Source organism: Abrus precatorius, unplaced genomic scaffold (assembly GCF_003935025.1).
Source record: "Abrus precatorius isolate BTA unplaced genomic scaffold, Abrus_2018 Scaffold8, whole genome shotgun sequence".
NCBI classification, from domain to species: domain Eukaryota; kingdom Viridiplantae; phylum Streptophyta; class Magnoliopsida; order Fabales; family Fabaceae; genus Abrus; species Abrus precatorius.
The window spans coordinates 7,338,268-7,359,445 of record NW_020874428.1 but is presented as its reverse complement, the minus strand read 5'-3'; the positions used below and the strand labels follow the sequence as shown (position 1 = coordinate 7,359,445).

Sequence of the window (21,178 nt, the reverse complement as noted above, 5' to 3'; positions counted from 1 at the left end):
GATTTTTTTTAATTCAGTTTAGCTTAGGTTATAAATTGAAACTTTATATTTAGATTTTTTACCCACTTTTAAAAAATAGGGATAAAAATAAATTAAACTAAAATTTGTATAAATAAATCTAAGTAGTCTAAGCTTGACCTATTATTTGTAATAGATTTTTTATTAAACTTAGTCTGACCTTTTTAAATGCTTATTTTAGTCTATTAACATTTTTAATTGTCTACTTTATAATAAAAAAAGAATATATATATAACACATGTGTGTAAGAAAATTATAAACGAGATGAGATTAATAACTATAGACATAATCGAGATAACACAAATGTAAATCGATATATATGTATAAATTATGTAAAAGACTCTAACAAACAAAACTTTTTCTCCTACAGAGTATGTAGTAAAGACACTTTTCAACTTCAATGAAAAGAATTAAGATTTTTAATTTAAGATTTTATTTATTTAAAATTTAATATATTTAATATATTATTATATTATTTTTTATATAAAATTATTTAATATATTATTATAAATTTTATAAGTTTTATATAAGTCATTCTGAGAAGTCTAATAGTTTTTTTTTAAACTCAAATCTAACTTATTTAATTAATTAAACTTATTAATTAAATAAGTTAAGGCAAGTTATAATTTAAAAAGGTTAAGTTGTATGCCCCAATTAGATAACTTAACTTATTTCCATCCCTAATGGAGAGACTTAATTAATAATAATATTAAACACATAGTAAGTTAAAAAAAAAAGTGAGAAAGTTTAAACAAAATTAATTAGTAGTTCTGATTATAGCATTGTAAAATAACTGAAAAGCACGAATTTATTTGATAAAAATATTAATGAATATTGTGTTAATTTTTTAAAATTAATGAAAGAATAAAAAAAATAAGGGCGACAATATTAAAGTATGAGTATGGGTATAACGACAACAATAACATGCAATAAACTTTTGAAAAAATAATGACAATATTAGGCTTTAATATTATAAAAGAAATAGTTATATAAATTAAATAGTAGTAATACTCTATGTAGGAGTGTTCTATTGCAATTTAATCATTCTCGGTTAAAATTGATTTCAAAAGAAAAATATAAAAAAAAATATTTATTAACAACTTTTGTTTGAAATTTTTAAATATTTAAAAAATATTTTTAAAAATTAAAAGTGTTTTATTTACTATTATTCTCTTTTTATTTAAAGTATAAGTATCGATATGAGTAACAACAATAAGAAACAGTAAACTTTTAAAAAAATAATGAAAATTTTAGACTGTAATATTATAAGAAAATTAGTTATATAAACTAAGTAACAGTAATAGTAAGCAGGGAGTGTTGCATTGCAATTGACCTTTGTTTACGTTGTTTGAAAGTTGATTTCGGAAGAAGAAAGTTAGGAAAAGGAATAAATTTTATTTACTGATAACTTTTACTGAAAGTTTTTAAATAGGAGAAAGAATTTTTAAGAACTCATCAAAACTCTTTTTCATGTTTTTAAGTTTTTTAAAATTGAGAATTTTTTATTTACTCTAATTATTTTTTCTTTTTCTTTTTAAATTTTTTTAAAAAGTTAAATAATATTAAAATTATTATTATTATTTAAGATTTTTTTTTCTACTTTTTATATGTTCGTTGATACCTAATCTTGCTGGTTGCTACAATGGGCTAACTCGGATAACGATGAGAACAGATGAAAAAATTAGTTAAGGGAAGTATTTAATTTAATAAATGTTGTGATTCAAATTTAAAATAAAATATTAAACTAAAACAATCTCTATTAAATAATTAATCTCTATTTAATACGGTTTTATAAAATGATGTAAAGTTATGCTAATTTATCAATCTTAATTGGGGTTTATATATATATAGTAGGAAAGTTAGTTGATCTTATTTTCTAGTTTGTAGAAGAGAGGGACAAAGAAGGGACGATGAAAGGAGGGAACAGTGGGTGTGAGTGTGAGTGTGAGCAGACGCAGCTAACTATTGCATAATAGCAATTCAATAAACGGTTGGTGATCACGTGACTCACGAAGGGGTATACGTAACATTTTTCATCAAATATTTGTTTGGATGTGGATCAGACACGTTGCCTTGTCAAAACTAAGCGGATTTTAATTTCACACCGCATTGTTAAGTATAATTAATAAAAATATTATAATAACTTTAAACACTCTGCTATTTATAATTAAATTTTAAAAAACAATAATACTAAAATTTTCTTATAAATTGTGTACTATATTTGTAATACAATAAATATTTTTTTAATTCATTCTTAGGAATTAAAATAAACACAAAATTAATTTTAATAAATATTTTATTATTTTTAATGAAAAACTTTTCTCTAAAAGTACTTTTAACATATCTTTTTCTATCATTTTTAATACATATAAAAGTAATTTTTAATATATTTTTTAATCAAATGAAATTATTTTTACAAAGACTAAACATTCACTTTAATATTTAAAACATGCATCATTATTGTTTAAATCAATTCTCTTAAGTTTAAAATTTAAAATTTTTAATTCTTAAAATTAATAATTTTCAATCATGTTAAACATTAAAAGCGAATAATAAAGTGACGATATGTCATGTTGAGTGACACATATCAATTCAATTTTCACATAAAATGATATCGTTTTATAATATTTTAAAAATAGTTTATTTTTATTCTTAATTTTTAATATTTTTGGTTAATAAGGTATCTTCCCTTGCAATGGCACAAAGTTCCTTCATCTCAAGTTTTATCATCTAAATCATAAGATTCAAGTTTCGTCTAGAAATTTGGGTGAATGTTTGAAACAAATTAGATGAGTAATAAGTCATAATAAGGACTAATTTTACTGAAGTCAGAGGATAATTTTCTGTAAATAAAAGGGTAGTTGGAGGGTTAAGGGGACAATAAGATATATGGAGCTTGGAGTGTGGAGTAGGTTGAAGAAAAGATTGGATTTGTGATAGTAGAAAAACAGGTGGTTGAGAAATGATGTTTGGGTTAATAATAACTTGAGTTTATTAGGTTGTTTTTGTAAGAAAAAAGATAAAATTTTGACTTGAATAAAAGAGAAAAATATGAAGAAAAAAGAAGAGTAAGACTATGGCAAATAAGATACCATGAAAGAAGGAACGTCATTATAATAATGGTAAGAAGAAAGAAAAATATTAAAAAGTTAGAGAAAAAATGAATATTTTTAAAAAATTATAAATGTTTAAAATTAAATGACATGTGTCACTTAACATAACAAATTATCACTCATTATATAATTTTAATACTTTTTAAAGATAACAACTAACGTGATTAATGATCGTTAATTTTAAAGACTAAATTTTTAAATTTTAAAAGTTAACTTTAATCAAATTACATATTTTAGAAACTAAAATAAGGCTTTATTCCTTTTTAAAATTATTATTTTAATATATCCATATTAAATTGTGTTAAAATTAAATAACAAGAAGAATGAAATCCAAAGGTCTTTATTTTTACTTATTTCAAATATATACTACTATATTTTAATTTATTACTAAAGATTAAAAGGATGAAAAAAATAATTTGTCACTAAAATCAAGAAAAAATATTTTAGGAAACTAATTTGATTTAATTTTGAGCATAATAATAAAATCTTTAGACAATTAACATAATAATATATATTAAAAATATAAAAATATATATAGAACAAAAGAAACTTTTCCTATTTTTTTCTTTCTAATATATATTATCAATAAATAAAACAATAAAAATTTATTCTCTTTTAATTTTGAAATATATATATATATATATACCACGTTTAATATTAATTTGTAATATTGAAATCATAAAACAATTATTACCAAATCACTCTCTATGCTCACTCCACTTTCTTTGCGCAGGAGCCTCTATAAAAGCACACACTTCATAGTTCATACACATTCTTCCATTCCATTTCCAAGCTAAGCAGAAAAATAATGGGTTCAGCTTCCGAAACCGTTTGCGTTACCGGTGCCGCCGGTTTCATTGGATCATGGCTTGTCATGAGACTCATCCAGAATGGCTATAAGGTTCGAGCCACCGTACGCGACCCAGGTCACTTTTTTCTATCACTTTTCATGTCATGCATAAATTACCACTTTTACTCACACAATAACATTTTTAAGTTACATTAACTATTAATAAAACTATTAAACACACAACAAAAAATTGTGATATACATAACACTACTGCAGCTAACATGAAGAAGGTGAAGCATTTGCTGGAATTGCCAAATGCAAAGACCAACCTCTCTCTATGGAAGGCTGATCTTGCTGAAGAAGGAAGCTTTGACGAAGCCATTAAAGGATGCACTGGAGTTTTCCACGTCGCCACGCCCATGGATTTTGAGTCCAAAGATCCTGAGGTATCTAACACACTTTTTTAAAGAACTTATTAAAAATTATAAAAATTTGAATCACACTATTTTTAATTTTACTTCTCATTTATCAAATTGATTTCTATATGTACAACCGAGTTTTATAGATCGTTCAGTAACTATCTTAAATTGTCAACTCCCGTCAAAATGATTTTATATGATGCTACACTAAATTTATAAATATTATCATAGTTGATGGAATTATTAACTGTCACATTTTTCAGGGAAAAAGTAAAAATCTTCGTCATAATTACCATACACTAATATAAATATTAACACGTACGCAAATAAAAAATTATCATGTATTAACAATTTAAAATTCAATTAATCATTGTTAACATTGTACCCATGAAGCAATACGATAAAAGACCAATAAATAAGTTGCTAATATTAGTAAATAAAAAAATATACATTGCCGATTATGACCTTTGAGGTGGACGACAAGGACTTACTGTTGATATGTTAATGACTTGTCTTAGAGATACACATATGTTGATAAACCTAACATTCCAACAGCTACTAGTCAAACTCGTTTTTCTATATTTGATTGAAATGCAGAACGAAGTGATAAAGCCTACAATAAATGGATTAATAGACATCATGAAAGCATGCATGAAAGCCAAAACTGTACGAAGGTTGGTATTCACATCATCAGCAGGAACTGTGGACGTTACAGAGCACCCAAAGCCTCTTTTTGATGAAAGTTGCTGGAGTGACGTTCAGTTCTGCAGAAGGGTGCGCATGACTGGCTGGGTTAGTCAATAATATGAATTCACAAAGCATTTAAACTAGAGCAAAATAAGCTAATTTAATGTTACTGATACACTTTTTCCTTACAATTCATGAAAAATAAGATGATTCATGTCATGATTCCATTGGTAGATGTATTTCGTCTCAAAGACTCTAGCGGAACAAGAAGCGTGGAAATTTGCAAAAGAGAACAACATAGACTTTATCTCAGTCATTCCACCCCTTGTCGTTGGCCCCTTCCTCGTACCCACAATGCCACCAAGCCTAATCACTGCTCTTTCACTCATCACAGGTGCATTATATATATTTATTTTATAAATTACTTATTATACAAAAATATTTTAAGTATGTATGGTTTATGTTTTTTATATTAACTATATTTTTAACGTTGAAATGAAATGATATGATTTGAAAAAAAAATAAAAATCTTTCCACATAAACACAATAACAGTCGTTATACTCATCATGTCTTCATTACTATATATTGATCTTGCAACAACTAATGTGCATGGTAATTGGTAGGAAATGAGAGCCATTACGCGATCATAAAGCAAGGTCAGTTCGTGCATTTAGATGATCTTTGTCTTGCACATATATTCCTTTTCCAACATCCAAAAGCCCAAGGGAGGTACATATGCTGTTCACACGAGGCCACCATTCATGACATTGCATCACTGCTTAACCAAAAATACCCTGAGTTCAATGTCCCCACAAAGTAAGCCAACCTTCCTAAATATCTCATTTTCTTGTCTGCATATAGAGTAATTAATATAAATGAATCATTTATTAATCTTTTTTAATATGTATCTAACCATACATTCTAAAAAATAGTAAATATATCATATTAAATGTTTTAAAAATTATTATATAAAATATGTACTGAATATTTTTATGAATTTGAGATAGTAAATATTTTTATTTTTAATAAAAAAATCATTTTTAAGTTCTTAACATGTGCTTTCGGATACATGCTAAAATATGGATAATCAATAAATAAAATTGTATGTTGTGCTAATTAAACTCATTTGATTTTTAGGTTTAAGAATATACCAGATCAATTGGAAATTATTAGATTTTCTTCAAAGAAGATCACAGACTTGGGGTTCAAATTTAAGTACAGCTTAGAGGATATGTTCACAGGAGCAGTTGAAACATGCAAAGAAAAAAGGCTTCTTTCCGAAACTGCAGAAATTAGTGGCACAACGCAGAAATAAATATGATTCATATCTCTGTGTCCCTGATGATGTCTTTGGATCTTCCTCTTCTTTTTCTGGTTAGGTTTCGGAATAACGAGGCTGCATGTTGCCTTTTCGAATGTTAACAACTACTGTTTCTTTTCTGATTACAAAATTAGATGGGATTAATATTATTATTCTCCATCAAAACTATGTGTCACAATAAAACATAGCTAGCTGCATGTTTCCATTGCTTTTGTTAGCATATTAATAATAATGATTCTTTGTTAAATTACTAATAATAACTGTTCTTTCTAGTACATTTTTTTTATCTTAATTTTGTCTACTTGGTCTTTAAGAATTTTTAGTTATTGTAAAAAATCATGTTTCATCTTTGATTCCAGCATTTTGTCAATTATATTATCGATATTAAAGTAGAGGCGTGGTATTGGACTGAAATTAAAATTTACTAATAGACATATACGTGAAATGTTCATACACGTGAACATGTGGTATAAAGCACTAGTACTGAGGTTGATATAAGATATATTAAGAAGCGGAAAGCAAGCTAATTGAAAATAGTGAGACTGTCTTCAACAAAATCATAATAACAACAACAACAATAATAATAATCCAAACTGTATAAAATCTCAATTTGTTTGAAACGAAAATAAATAATTTTATACAATTATATTATGAATCCATGAGAAAAGAAATCATAATTTAATAAATTCTTCTAAAATAAGTTTGCAATATGCAAATAAATAAATAAATATTTTTGTCCCAATTATGCATAAATATGCAATTAAAAAAACCATGTGAAACATGTCAATTGAACACTATAAAATTTTGCCAGCAGGATATAATTAAATTAAATATTATTAATATTATATAAAAAATCCATCTAAATATAAATTAAATAATATTATTGTGTTTGAATTTTGTCTAGACAACATAATAAAAAATATCAAATCTGTCCAAAAACAGTTGAATAGAATTGGAGACGGATTAAAAATTTTACAGTAAAGATCTTTCAGACAGAAATAAATCGTCAAAAACCAATATAAAAATATCCACAATTCATGAAAAATCTGTTCAAAATTCTGTCCAAAGATTACAATTTTCTAGTAATTCATTTACTAGTTGCCAACAACTTGCAAGTGTATTAGCATGCTTATCTTTTGCTTTGCCAACCCTTTATTGATAGGTTTCGTTCAATTATTTTTTCTCAGACATTATTGAGTATTGACGTACCCACCTTTGGCACAGAAGGCAGATTTAATCAATCTATATAGTTGAATCCGTCTTTGCATTTATTTTAAACTTTTATTTAACAATATTAAATATATTTTTCAATCTTTAATTACAATGGACCTGTTATATGCTTGAAAAAAAAAACATGGAAGAATTGGTTTCTGTAATGATTACTGTATAATTAATAATTTGAAAATCAACATAATTAAAAGGTTCTCATAATAAAAAAGTTAATTTAAATACTCTAACAGAATTTTTTTTTACAATGTCACTCAATCATAATTTGTTATTTTAGTATGAATATTATTAATTTCTGTAATATTTATTATAAAAATATATCTATGATATATTTTAATTAATTAACTATATAAAAAAAAATTGCACTACAGTACATCAAAATTAAACTCAATTCAAAAAAGAAAAAAAGAATTCTCAAAGTTATTTGAATTTGAAGACTTATGAGTGATTTTCTTTCTTGATAGATCTGAAATTTAAGACGAAGTAAAACTCTTCCCAGTTAGCAGAAAGAAAAAAGGTATATGATTATTGATTAATGAAGATTCTTAAATTTGAACTGTATAACTAGTACTAAAAGTTTTCCACTACAGTTTGAATTTATTTTTTTTATATTTTTTACTTTTAAAATTTATTATTTTTTTGTATTTTATTAAATTATTCTTTGTTTTATTTAGAATTTAATTTTTATGCACGGTGGATGTAAAGATTTTTACATGCAGATGAACCAAAGTCTAATGGATCTTGGTGGCTGAAAAGCGTTATTGAAGGTCGAATGTCAATTATCTTCCACTAAGCTGAGAACCGATTACAAGCTCAGAATGCCACAATGCTCCATGCGCTTGGCAAGTAACTGGTCGAGTGTTACATTTACAGTTGCCGTTTTGATCTTAGTCCGAATTGTAGTTTGCATTAATTTAAATGCAAATAATATATTTACATTTTTTTTTAAATTTTAACATTAATATGTTAATATATTTATTTTTACAAAATTTAAGGCAGTTTTAAATTTTATTATTAAAAGCTAAAAATTAATATCTAATTAATAAGAAATAGTAGAGTAAATGTATAAAAATTAATAAATTTATTTATTTGAAAAGTTATGAAATAGATAAGAATTAATATGAGTTTATATATTTAAAAAGTTATTGATGTTACATTTGAATATGTTATAGATAATTAAATAATTTTAATATTATAAATACAATTAAATGGTGCATCAGAGTTACATGAATAAATGTAAAATATTTAATAAAGAGAAAGAAGTTGTATTTTATTTAGTATATATAAATAAAAATACAGATTTTTGTTCAAAATAATATTTCTTTAAAATAATACCTACGATTTCAATGCTTTCTGAAATACAATCTAGAAATATGGATTGGAGGATAATGACTTGAATCATTTATTTGTGATTTTTTTTTAAGTTTAAAAATAAAAGTCAAATCAATAGTGTTGATATGATTTTGGTTGATGAAAAGATAAAACTGTTAAATTTCTTTAGTCAAAGTGCATAAAAATTTCTTATTATTTAATTTAATTTAATTATCTCTTCTCGTTATTTTAAAATTTTAAAATTTATTATACTATTAGGAAGGATATTATATCATGTTATAAAAAACTATTACATGAAGGCAATATATATATTATAGAAAAATTTTATGGTAATTATTCTTGAAAAAAAGTTGCAAACCACTAAACATAAATGAGTTAAATTTGATGTCAGATGTGATAACATCTCTTTTAACTGTTTTAATTTTGTTATATTCTCAAAAATTTTAAGTAGGTTGGATGAACTCTACCTAATTGATGAGTTCCATTTTTTCTAATTTTAATCGCTTTCATATTTGACCCTATAGACTACTTTATTATTTTAAAAGAATCTTTGATGCATAATGATATAATATATTTTAGGTTTACATTTATAGTTTTATATTGATTAATAAACACTTTTCATATGCTTTATTTTTAGAGTTTTTATTATTTTCTACTTATTTTGAATAAATTAGACTTTTTACAAATAAATGCTTTAATTTCGTATTTTCGGTTATTCTGACTTCTGATTATTCTTTTGGTCATAACTTTGTCTACATATATCGTTTTTGACTGATTCTAGTTGCATTAGAATATTCACATCCAAGACTTTAAAATGCATAAATAGATAACTGGATTTGGAGTTGTTTTTAATTTTTTATAATTTTTTTAAAATTAAGGTAGATTTGTTGAATATTGCTGCAGAATTACATTTGAATCCTTATTACTTAATAATTGTATTTAAGCTTTTATATATTATTGAGGCCCAAATTTTGACCACTTAATTTATCCTAATCAGAATCTATAAATAGACTAATAAGATTTTGAATTAGGGCGGTGTATTAATTACTTTAAATTTTTTAGATTTAACCGAAATAAGAATCCTTATTTTTACTTTCTCTCAAATTCTCTTGTTCTCTTCTCATTCTTACGTGGGTTAAGTATTTCGATGGAAGACTAAATCTCTCGTTCAATTTGCAGAATTCAAACATTGTAAATCTGATTTGAGTTATGAGCCAAATTGCATCGAGTTTGTTCTCTTTTCTCTAATTTCATATTTGTATATTGCGATTATGATTAATTTTTCTGTGGTTAGAATTCAAATTAAGATTCGGTTGATATTCTAATTTGATAATTAATTTGGGTTAAGTTAAATGATAATTTGATTTAATATGTGATCTAATTTAATTAAGTTATTCGATTGAATTAATAATTAAATTAGGTAAACGTTCACACTTGGATTTAAATCTTTAAATATTATGATAATTAGAGTTACACGCGTTTGGTATTCTATAGATTGATATTTCTTCGTCTGTTTTTACTCAATTTTATTATATTCGTACTCTAATTTAATTAATTTGCAAATTTCAAACCCCCATAAGTTTACTCGCATTCTTTAAACGAAAACTGAAAATTGAATTTATCTAAAAATGTGTCTCTACGAATTAACTTAAGTTTAGCTCTATACTACAAATTTTTTTGAAAAATTAGTTGTTTTGATACTCGGTATCGTCTATCACATATTCAATTAGATGACATTGATTATGTGGTTGAGAAAGATAATATAGAAAATACAAAAAAAAATGATTAATTTTAAAATTTAAATTAAATTTATTATAAAAAAAACTTTTTAAATTTAAGATTGTGATTAAAAAAATACAAAAGTATTCCAAATGCAATGCACAAAAAAATATTTTTAAATTTATTATAAATTTTTTTAAATTAATGTCAATATAAAAAAATTAACTTTATAAAATTAATATTATATTTTTTATTTAAATAGTTAATATTTTTATTACTAATAATTCATATATACTAATTAATTTCAAACTTTAAAATAATTTAAACATTATTATAAAAATTTTATAAAATTATTTTATGTTATAATTAATAATTATAATATTATATTACAACATAATAATTTATCTGTACTTTACACGGATCACTTACTACAGTAGAAACTCTTTAAATTAATAATATCAGGACCAGAAAAATTTATTAATTTAGAGAGTTATTAATTTATCAATAAATTAATAATTATTAATTTAAAGAGTTTTTAAGTAATTATACTGTACATACCAAACAAAAAAGTAAATTAATCTATGCCTCTTAGAATTACGTTGCAGCGAACCTTGAGACTCAACGTACAATAAATTAGTAACTACACTACATATGCATTAGAAATCAATAATGACTTTTGAAGTACAGTAAATGTAAACAAGAGGAACAAATGTGTTCAATGTATTCTTAAGCAAGTTTGGCATATATAAATTACATGAATGTGTTAGAGTATTCAAACCATATCTCACAAGATGGCTTCTCATCTAAAAGGTATTGCAAAATCAACTATGTCAGATCAAATACGTAAGGAGTTGTGTGAGTATAAGAGAGATAATCCTGCAAGCACACAAAAAACTTGCAAAGATGGCTTGAGGAAAAATTTCAGTTGAAAGTTAGTCAAGGAACAATATCAAATACACTTAAGCGGTCAAATGACTATCTCTCTGCTAAAATAGAAAAGGGAAGAGCAGAGATCAAAAGACACAAACCAGCAAAATATCCTGACATGGAGAAGGTTGTTTATGAGTGGTTTCTCCAGCATCAAGAACGTGTGAATATCACAAGAGAATTAATTTTGCAGAAGGCAAGAGATACAATGAAACTCGTGTACCCTCATGATGATTCAGATTTTAACTTCTCTATAGGATGGCTTGGGAAATCCAAGCACCGACATGGCATAAAGTCATTTCATCGTTTTGGCGAGAGTGGGTCTGTTGATATACAAGACATGGAGCAGAAATTGGTATGGATTTGGGAGAAAATTGATCAGTTCCCTATGAAAGATGTTTTCAATATGGATGAAACTGGGTTGTTTTATAGGCTACAAGCTGATCATTCACTGGCAACAAAACAACTTGAAGGAAGAAAACAAGATAAAGAAAGGCTGACGGTAGTTATTTGTTGCAATGAAGATGGCTCTGAAAAAATCTTTCTATGGATTATTGAGAAATATGCAAAGCCTCGTTGCTTCAAGAATGTCAACATGAATAGCTTGAATTGTCAGTATCGAGCTAACAAAAAAGCATGGATGACTAGTGTGCTTTTTGATGAATATGTTCGTTCATTTGACCAAATGATGCATGGTAGAAGAGTTCTACTTGTGGTGGATAATTGTCCAGCACATCCAAGAAATATTGAAGGGCTAAGTAATGTTGAGTTGTTCTTCTTGCCACCCAACATGACATCAAAGATTCAAACTTACGATGCTGGGATAATAAGAGCTTTCAAGATGCATTACCGTAGAAGATTTTACCACAAAATATTGGAAGGTTATGAGGTGGGACAATCTGATCTAGGGAAGATAAATGTCCTTGATGCTATCAATTTGGCAATTCCAGCTTGGACGATAGATGTTCGAAAAGAAACAATAGCGAATTACTTCCGACACTGTAAAATTTGTTCAGATAGTGATGTTGCAAGAAATTTGGATGAATCCACTTTTGATAAAGAAACTCAAGACATCGAGACTATGATCAATCAATGTGGCCATCGTAATAAGATGGATATCGACAATCTAATGAACTACCCAGGTGAAAATGAAGCATGTTCGGAGGTTCAGAGTTTAGAAGATATTGTGGGTACTATCATTGAAAACAATGCAGAGGATGACGACGAAGATGATACAGTGTCTTTGGAGCCTGTTACGTGAAAGGAAGCACTTATGGCGTCGAACACTCTTCACAACTTTATGATACAATACAAAAATATAACACCTGAGCTATTGGATGCAATAAGAAAAGTTAGAGATGAGCTCCAAATAGACTTGAACTTTAAAGGAAAACAGACAACTATTGAATCATATTTCAATAGTGTAATATATATTTTTCAGTTTCTATGAATTATTAATTTATGATTTTCTTAGGATCAAAAATTATAAAGGGATCTCCCGAAAAATTATTATCTTATTATTTTATCGAGTTTTTCAATTTTTTATATTGGCCCAAGTCGGGACCGGATAAATTTATTATTTTAGAGAGTTTATTAATTTATCGAGTATTAATTTAAAGAGTTTCTACTGTAGTTGTATGATGCCTGTATGTAAAAGTAATGCCTACTAGCTGTATGTAAAAGTAAAGAGCATGTTTAAAAAAAATTTTAAAAATAAAAACAAACATCCTATTCATTGTCGTTTCTTACTATCTTTTTTTTACTCAACTGCCAAGAATATATATCACGCATATTTTAGCAATTTGCATGATCATGCCTTTTACTTGCAAAATTACTTTGAGTTTTAAAATTTGAATTGACCAATTGATACATCTAAAAATCTATATATAAAAAATCGTTGACCCACGACACACGCCGCCATTTTGCTGTTTAGAATAGGAGGCTGGTCGACCAAAAAACAAAGTCGGTATTTATAGACATGCTTTTATATATATGTGTGTATTTTACACACTAATTTAATTTATTAGTCCTTCATTTTTGTAAAACTAATTTATTTTAGTTCTTTATTTAATCTTAGTCATTTTACATTACAAAATTAAAATAAACAATGTTTTACAAAGTCAAATAGAGAATATAAAATGAAAAGCATGGTAGTTAAATTGACATTTGAATTAGGAATAAAAGTTATAATGAAATATTTGCATGGTTTGATCAAGACCCGCTAAAATTTGTTGTACTGCGAAATTTTTTGTTCGTTTTATGAAATTAAATGATGGATCAGTTTGAGTAGATACTGTTTCAGTGACTCAGAATTCTCGAATTTATGATATGAATTATGTTCTAATAAAATTCGGAATGGTTGATATACCCTGTTTGTACGTCTAATTTGAAAATGCTTTCAAATGTGATCTAATTCAATCCCCCATAAATCAACTTGAATCGATTCAGCCAAGGCTTTACTTAGTCAGTGAGCTATCTTCTGGATATATTATTCTGATTAATTTTGGGCCGGTTTTAGGTGGAACGAATTAAAAAAAATGTTGAACTATACGTTGAAAGTTCCACATTCAGCCCATCCATATTTGCTGACTTCTTCGAACTTACTTTACAATACATTTGAAAAGAATGGTCACCACCGCGCGCATTGCCATCAACACAACACGGAGTTCGGTTTATCTTTCTTCCATGTTAAATCTGTTCCAAGCTTCCTGGAGAAAATTAAAAAAAAAAACGTATTTTGTCATTTCTATATCAGTAGAGATGTGAAGTAGAAGAACTAAATAGAATAAAATGTTTGCAATTCTTTTTTTATAAAAAATTAATTTTCATGTTTAATGATGAATGAAGGCCAAACCTTTAGAAGATCAAAAACCTTCTCACAAATGTACTTCTGTTGAATGCTGGCACCCCGCTGCTGCAGCTTGTCAGGATGCACGAAAAGAGTTGCTTTACGATAAGCTTTCTTTACAGCTGCGGCGGTTACTATATCTGTCAAAGGAATCGGTTGCCAACCACTGTCGGGCCCCAGGATCTGCGAAACACAAGTAAAATAGAATATTCCTAAGCAAAATGGCTTTCTACCGTGCAACACCAATGACAAAACTAAAGGGCTTGGTACTAAAGTAATACTAGAATAAGTAAACAGGTTTTGGAGTTCAAGCAAGTGAATATTTGGTTCTATTATATGAAAGTGAGTGTACGAGAACATGATATTTGATAGTTATCAATCCATTCACATGTATTTTCTCAGTATTCAATCAAAATAAGAACTCAAATTGTTTTTACAGGCAAAATGAACATTTCCTCCAGGTCAGCCTAGTTAACAAACTTTCCAGACTAGCATGTGAAAATACTTTTCTCGCACATTGATTCAGTAGTTTTAAATTAACAGAAACAAAAGGCCCATGGCAAGTGTGTCTATCTATCTATCCATCAAGGTATATCAATCTCAAGATTTGCACCAAGCTTAAATTCTGAAAGACGTATATTTAGGATGTTTACACATACATATTGTAATGTTGAAAGCAATGCCCTCAAGTTTCCTGCCTTCCCACTTGACCACCTTTTAACATCAGCATCGAGAGTTTCTGCTACCCTCTGCAGAAAATGAGATTTTTCGTAAGAAAAAATGTGAAAGATGTGACATGCAAAATTTGATAGAAAATTACATTTCTCTCCTCTTGCTCCTTCTGCACAAGCCTATCACGCATATTCTTTTCTGCAAGGGCCTTCGCCTGAGAATCCAAAACAAAGAATGAACAAACCAATTGACATATTAACAAATTTGTACAAAAAATATGGGGCAAAACTAGGAACCATACCACACGTTCCCCTATTCTCTGATGCCTCTCAGACCTAGCTTTACATCTCTGAGCAGAATCACAATTATCTCCATCAAATACATCAGTAGAATCACGAACTTCTACAAGAAAATGCAAGTTATAGAATCAATAAAAATTCAAACATATAATACTGATAATAATATAATACAAGAAAAAGATAGTAAAAAAGATGGCATTTTTGAACATCTCATACCACCATAGCTGAAAGATTTTGAATGGAAGTTTTGCTTCATTCCAGTATCTCGGGATGCGCCAAGGCCCACAACAGATTTGTCAGATTTGTCAGATTTATTTCTTGCTTCAGAGGCAGCCTTCTCAGAAAGTGCCCTTTCCAGGGCACGTGCCCTTGCCTCTGCAGTTGCTCTCTCTACAGCAGCTCGTTCAGCCTTAAGTTTTGCTTCCATGGCAGCTTTCACAGCTGGTGTCTTCTCATTTGCCAGACTTGCAATTTTTCCTAGCCTTTCCCGTTCATCAGAAATGTTCTTCTGCCGTGCTTCCGCTGCAGCTCTCTCTAGAGCCGCCCTTTCTCTGGCATCAGCAAATGCCCTTTCACGAGCTTCACGAATTGCTCTTTCTACGGCTAACTTCTCCTTTTCTCTTTCTCTTTCTTTCTCTTTTGCTTCATCAAGTTTTTTGAGGTGTTCCTTTTCCTGCTCTACCTTACGTGAATTATCATTGGCTTCCTTCTCTTCCATTGTTATGGATGCTTGACAACTCTCCTTTTGATTCCTGTGAATTGATTCAACCTCCTCTTCTTTGATGGAACTTAATTTCCGTTCAGCCGTACTAGGCATATGAGATGCTTCTATGTTATGTTCATTGTCAAATAAATTTTCCTCATTAGAGGAGTTACATCGATTCTCATCTACCTCTTCATTTAATGTGACTCTAGCCTCATTTGCATCCATACAAACTTCTACAGATTCAGGAGTTGTTTCTTCAACAAGCATTGCCAGATTGCACTCATTTTCTGCCTTTTCCTTACACTGATCTTTATTTTGCCCAACCTTTATGTCAATGTCATCATTATTTGTAGCAGCACCTTCAGAGGTCTCTGTTTCAAATATATTTTGCATTTGATCAACTGCTTCATCAAATTTGAGGGAACCTTGAATGAAAGCATAAGTCTCAACTGCACGTTTCTCATGGATATCATTTGTGTACTGGACAGAGTCTATTTCTACAGATGTCTCTTGATGTTGAGATGAAGTATTACCTGCTCCCATTATATCATCCTGCACATCACATGAATGAACCTTAGGATTTACTTCTAGAGTTTCTTCATTTTCAATGACTGTATCAGCTACTCTTTTGTTCAACTTCTCAGTTTCATCTGGCTCACAGCTTGAACTAGTTTCTGTGGTCTTGCCGGCTTCCTCTGCTTTTATCTCTTCACAAATAGGATCAGATCGAATCACTCTAATTACTTCTACTGGCTCCTTGCTATCTATCCTTTCCCTCATATTTTCATCCATCAGAAGGGATGCTCCTTCAAGTTCATTCTCACTTCCTTGGGCATCAAGAGCCCTACTATTTCCACCTAATTCACTATCCTTTGTATATTTTTCATAAATTTCTTCTTCATTATGAATATGGTCCACCACATCCTCCAGTATTTCCTGCACACAGATATTGCTAAATGTATTATCAGAGGCTTCTCTCTGACAGGAATGTTCTGTCTGTTGATTTATATCCAGAAAACCAGATTCATTCCTTTTCTTTCTATCCTCTAAACACCCCAAGTCGTTTATTTCTTTATCCATACTGATAAAGTATGAGCCATGCTGACTGCACACACTCTCATTGTTACTTGGCTCCTGAAATTCAGTCAGTTCACATTCTTCCAGCTCATTGGAAGCGATTTTATCCTCACTTCCTTTTTGCTCTTGAGCAATGTTCTTCTCAACCTCTCCCAGTTCCAGAACAGCTCCTGCACTTATTTTCAATTCTTCCAGCTCAAAGGACCCTTCAACTATTTTACCATCTTCTGACTTACAAGCAACTTTTTTCCCATTTCCTGTTAGTAAACCTTGCCCACCCAGGTTGCCTTCATAGTCTTCTGGTTCATAAAAAGCTGTAACCTTGTTTTCAAAGTCACCATCTTTGTTAACCTTCAATATCTTATCCATTGTTCCATTATCAAGTGTCTCCCGAATCAGTTGTGTTTTATCTACTACTTCTTGACACCTATGTTTAGGTTCCTGGACAGGTTCTTCACATGCACTTGCTTCATTATCTGCATGGAGCTTTTCTTCATTATTCTCCTTCTCCCAATATTCCTGAACCATTTCTATTGTATGATCAGGTTCTTCTGGTTTATCAGAGGCATTACTATCAGTACTTTTAATATACAGCTCTTTCTTGTGATTTTCTGCCTCTTTAAGCTCAAGAACTTTTCCTTTATGATCTGCTTCTGTTTGTTCAATTTCTTCCTTATGTTTTGCTTGAGTTGATTTCAATTTCTTCTGTGCTTCTTGTACAGCTTCTTTAGCCCCTCGATCTGATCTTGCTTGCTGTAATCTCATCATTGACTTTCCTACCTCAGAAGAAGCTTTGGGCAAAGCGTCCATATTTCTAAATGTTTGCCTTGTATTAATCTCTTCAGGTTTCATTGTTTTATATGGGACTTTATTCTCCTTTTTTCCCTCAGCTTTTAATTCAATATTAGACTTATGTTTGACACGGTCAGCAAAACCTTCTTTTTTTCTTCTCATCGATTCTTTTGCAACCAACATTCTTACTTGAGCCTCTTCTATTGCCTTTCTTAAAGCAGCTAAAGAAGCAGCTGCCTCTGAATTTGCGTCTACCATGTCATCGAAGTATGAAGGTGAATCACCGCCAGCAGCACGTTCAGATGTGCCACTTTTAGATGCCTGGCATTTGATTGGCGATGGTTTCATAGTATCACCAATATGATTATTCAAGTTGCCTGCAGTATTCTCTGATAGAGGAACTTTGGCACAATGTATTCCATTAATTCCATCACTAATCTCACATGCATCAAAAAACAGATCAATAGGATCAGATCTATTTTTGACTTTCACTCCGTTGTTGGAAGACTGTTTGTTAGTATTATCAGATGAAACACCAGTAAATGATTTGGTAGAATGTACACTTTCTTTTATCTCCTCATTGCAATGACTACCAGACAAAGTATCCTGTGCTAATGATATAGGCTCGTTAGCTCGGTTCAACTTCACCGGATTGACTTCTTCAATCAACTGAGTGTAAGCGGGGACAGCATGGAGTTGAGCTATATGCGTTGTCCCATTTGTTCCAATTTCACTTCCTTGGTTAACTTTATGATATGACATATTGACCCTTTTGGCATCAGTGGATGGCTGTGAAACTACTGGAATTTCCTTTGAATGCTTAGTACGGTCTTCCCGGCAAGATTGATTTCCTCCTTTGATTTTGTTCCTACAGAATAGCAAATGTCAGGAAAACCATTAAGGTTAAAGTTAGCATCCTAAGCAGCTTACAAGAACTCGGTTTGTAATTAATGCTACAAATTTGATTTGCACAACATAGCAAGTTTTCAAAAGAATATCTCCATCCTTCCACGAAGACAAATTGATGACTCTGCTTAATATTCACATCCCCCGCCCCTTCGTGATACCATTTTTGCTTAATGTTGAATAAATGTGTACCATTTATGGTACAGCACAGGCATAATTTTCACCAATAACGTGAACTAACCTAATCAATAATATAGTAATGTCATAAACAAGGTGTCATGAACTAAAAACTCATTCTCACATTTTGCTGATTGAGTAAAATTTTTACAGCCAACTTTGGGGGTGGAATGAGTGTGTATGAAGGTCGCTTGAAATTTAAGACAACAAATCCAAGTTAAAAAAAAATGCAAGAACAAATTTGAAAAAAATAAATGTATAAAAAAAAAAGTTAAATCAAAGTCGTTTCCAGTAGGAAGACCTTTACATTCATATTTCAAGTATTTGTATTCGAGCAACTACGTAAACCCCAGGTCCAACTCCGAATTTAAAATTATAACCCTATTGTATTTGAAACTTTAACCACAAGATCTCCTCAACAAGTGAAGTAGAATAAAAGGAACATCAAAGGGGATCAAAAAGTCCAACGGAACAGAACATTCTCATTGATTCCAATTCTCTCTCTTATTTCTTAAAAAAAATAACAAAAAAGTTAAGGTATAACTTGCCCGGAAGCATGCACAAATAAGAGAGAGAGAGAGAGAGAGAGAGAGAGAGAGAGCAAAAAAAAAAAAAAACAGTTTCTCTTCTCACAAAAAGAAATCAAATGACCGACAAAGAGGCCAAAAGCGAAAGGAAGCAGAAGCAAAGCAAGCTCAACGAACAAACATTCTCGAATCGAATATGGAATTCAAGTTAAACACCAAAACTCATGCACATTCATGATTCCAAGTCCATGTTAAATGAAAACCCTAAGAAAAAAACTCAGCAAGCGAACTCACCGTGTCGATGTTGCATTGGTGAAACTATTATTCTCGTTAGGCTCAGCAACTAGCTCCTCAAAAGGTACAGCAGCGTCTAGATTCTCGAACCCGCCGAAGACCTTCGAGTAATCGAGCCTCGAGCGCCGAACATCATCCATCGTCTTCCTCTCGTGGAGCTCCGGAAGCTCGAGAATCGGAATCGAGGAACCAAGGGAAGCTCCGGAGCCAGCGAAAATCTCGCGGTAATCGTCGAATTGAGAAGTGAAGCTCGTAGCTCTGAGCTTGATCGGAGTGGCAAAAACGCCGTCGTACGCGGATCTTCCAGAGACGCCATAGCCGCTCGAGAGCTTCTTCGTGAGAGTCGCGGTGGCGGTTCCGAACTCCATGGCGACGGCGACGGCCAAGTTCTCCGACCTTGCTTGCGTTGTTTTGTTTTTCTCTGCTAACTGATTCAGCAGAGTCAAAGGGCGGAGAAGTGAAGAAGCACAAAACGCGAGGGAGGAAAAAAAAGAGTGAAAGTGACTTTTCCAACGGAATGAGAGGGAAAAGAAAATCGCGGTCTAACCGTCAGAAAAACACAATCAGGGGGTGTGGCACGCACTTGCAACCGGCGATTCTTGTCTCAAACTCGTAGCTGTTCTCCTCTGACTCTGGGCGGTGTAACCGGGAGGACGACGGGTGACTGGAAGAACCGGTCAAAGTCACAAATATTATAAATAAAAAATTATAAAAAAAGAAGGGGTTCGTCTCCTGTGTTGTCGTTTTGCTTGTGAATAGGCCCCCAGCAGCACTTCAGCAGTACCAATATAACGTCATTAAGGGGTAGTTTTGGCACATCACACCATGGTATTGATTCTATTGAAGGAGATTTTATCCCATTTTTGCAATTTCAATAATTAAAAATTTATATCATATGTAATAATACATCCAATTATTTATATTATATATATTTACATTAAAAATATATTTAAAAATAAGAAAAATAACTAAATAAAGGTATGAAAAATTAAATATAATAAAGGTAAATTTTCCTATACCTTAGTTCACCTGCTTTCCTGAGCTGATTGCTGCCTACAGCTGTCTGCTCCTTAGTCATTGCCAATATGTACAACCACAGACACGGACTTGTTGCTGCTTTCACACCTTTCTTTTATCACAATTGTCATTTACCTCTGGAATAACATGTTTTTTGTAATTTTATAAAAATCTTATATATTAATATTTATTATTTTAAATACTATATAAAAATTGAAAAACAGAAGAATTGAGGATTTATATATATATATTCAAAAAAATTCGGTGTTAATTTTTGTGTAGGTTCTAATTAAATAATTAAAAATTTTA

General features: G+C 29.9%; 2 protein-coding genes and 1 pseudogene across 4 annotated transcripts; 2 read left to right on the top strand and 1 right to left on the bottom strand.

The window, feature by feature from the left end:
* The first annotated feature begins 3,939 nt into the window (after positions 1-3,939).
* Positions 3,940-6,343, top strand: LOC113846034 (dihydroflavonol 4-reductase-like). The gene is made up of 6 exons (XM_027473841.1): positions 3,940-4,057; positions 4,198-4,367; positions 4,938-5,132; positions 5,262-5,421; positions 5,652-5,844; positions 6,166-6,343. Exons 1-6 carry the CDS (start codon positions 3,940-3,942, stop codon positions 6,341-6,343), a joined length of 1,014 nt encoding a protein of 337 aa, XP_027329642.1.
* Positions 6,344-11,418: 5,075 nt separating this feature from the next.
* LOC113874157 lies at positions 11,419-13,844 on the top strand (annotated as a pseudogene).
* Positions 13,841-20,512, bottom strand: LOC113846101 (auxilin-like protein 1). Of its 3 annotated transcripts, XM_027474001.1 has the most exons (8): positions 19,853-20,401; positions 17,373-18,816; positions 15,590-17,336; positions 15,376-15,476; positions 15,223-15,288; positions 15,062-15,151; positions 14,409-14,585; positions 13,859-14,262 (listed from the first exon to the last, which is right to left on the bottom strand). In XM_027474001.1, exons 1-8 carry the CDS (start codon positions 20,218-20,220, stop codon positions 14,227-14,229), a joined length of 4,029 nt encoding a protein of 1,342 aa, XP_027329802.1. In that variant the 5' UTR covers positions 20,221-20,401; the 3' UTR covers positions 13,859-14,226. The 3 variants fall into 3 exon arrangements, with proteins under 3 accessions (XP_027329800.1, XP_027329802.1, XP_027329801.1); XM_027473999.1 differs by having other exon boundaries at positions 13,841-14,262; positions 15,590-18,816; positions 19,853-20,512; XM_027474000.1 differs by having other exon boundaries at positions 13,982-14,262; positions 15,376-15,473; positions 15,590-18,816; positions 19,853-20,512.
* Between the last annotated feature and the right edge of the window lie 666 nt (positions 20,513-21,178).

Coding starts and splice junctions, on each gene's coding strand:
- LOC113846034 (XM_027473841.1), top strand. CDS start 3,940: ATGGGTTCAGCTTCCGAAACCGTTTGCGTTACCGGTGCCGCCGGTTTC. Junction 5,422..5,651: donor TGCTCTTTCACTCATCACAG/GTGCATTATATA, acceptor GGTAATTGGTAG/GAAATGAGAGCCATTACGCG. Junction 5,845..6,165: donor GAGTTCAATGTCCCCACAAA/GTAAGCCAACCT, acceptor TTTGATTTTTAG/GTTTAAGAATATACCAGATC.
- LOC113846101 (XM_027473999.1), bottom strand. CDS start 20,220: ATGGAGTTCGGAACCGCCACCGCGACTCTCACGAAGAAGCTCTCGAGC. Junction 15,289..15,375: donor AGAGAATAGGGGAACGTGTG/GTATGGTTCCTA, acceptor TTGGATTCTCAG/GCGAAGGCCCTTGCAGAAAA. Junction 14,586..15,061: donor TGCTTTCAACATTACAATAT/GTATGTGTAAAC, acceptor TGTGTTTCGCAG/ATCCTGGGGCCCGACAGTGG.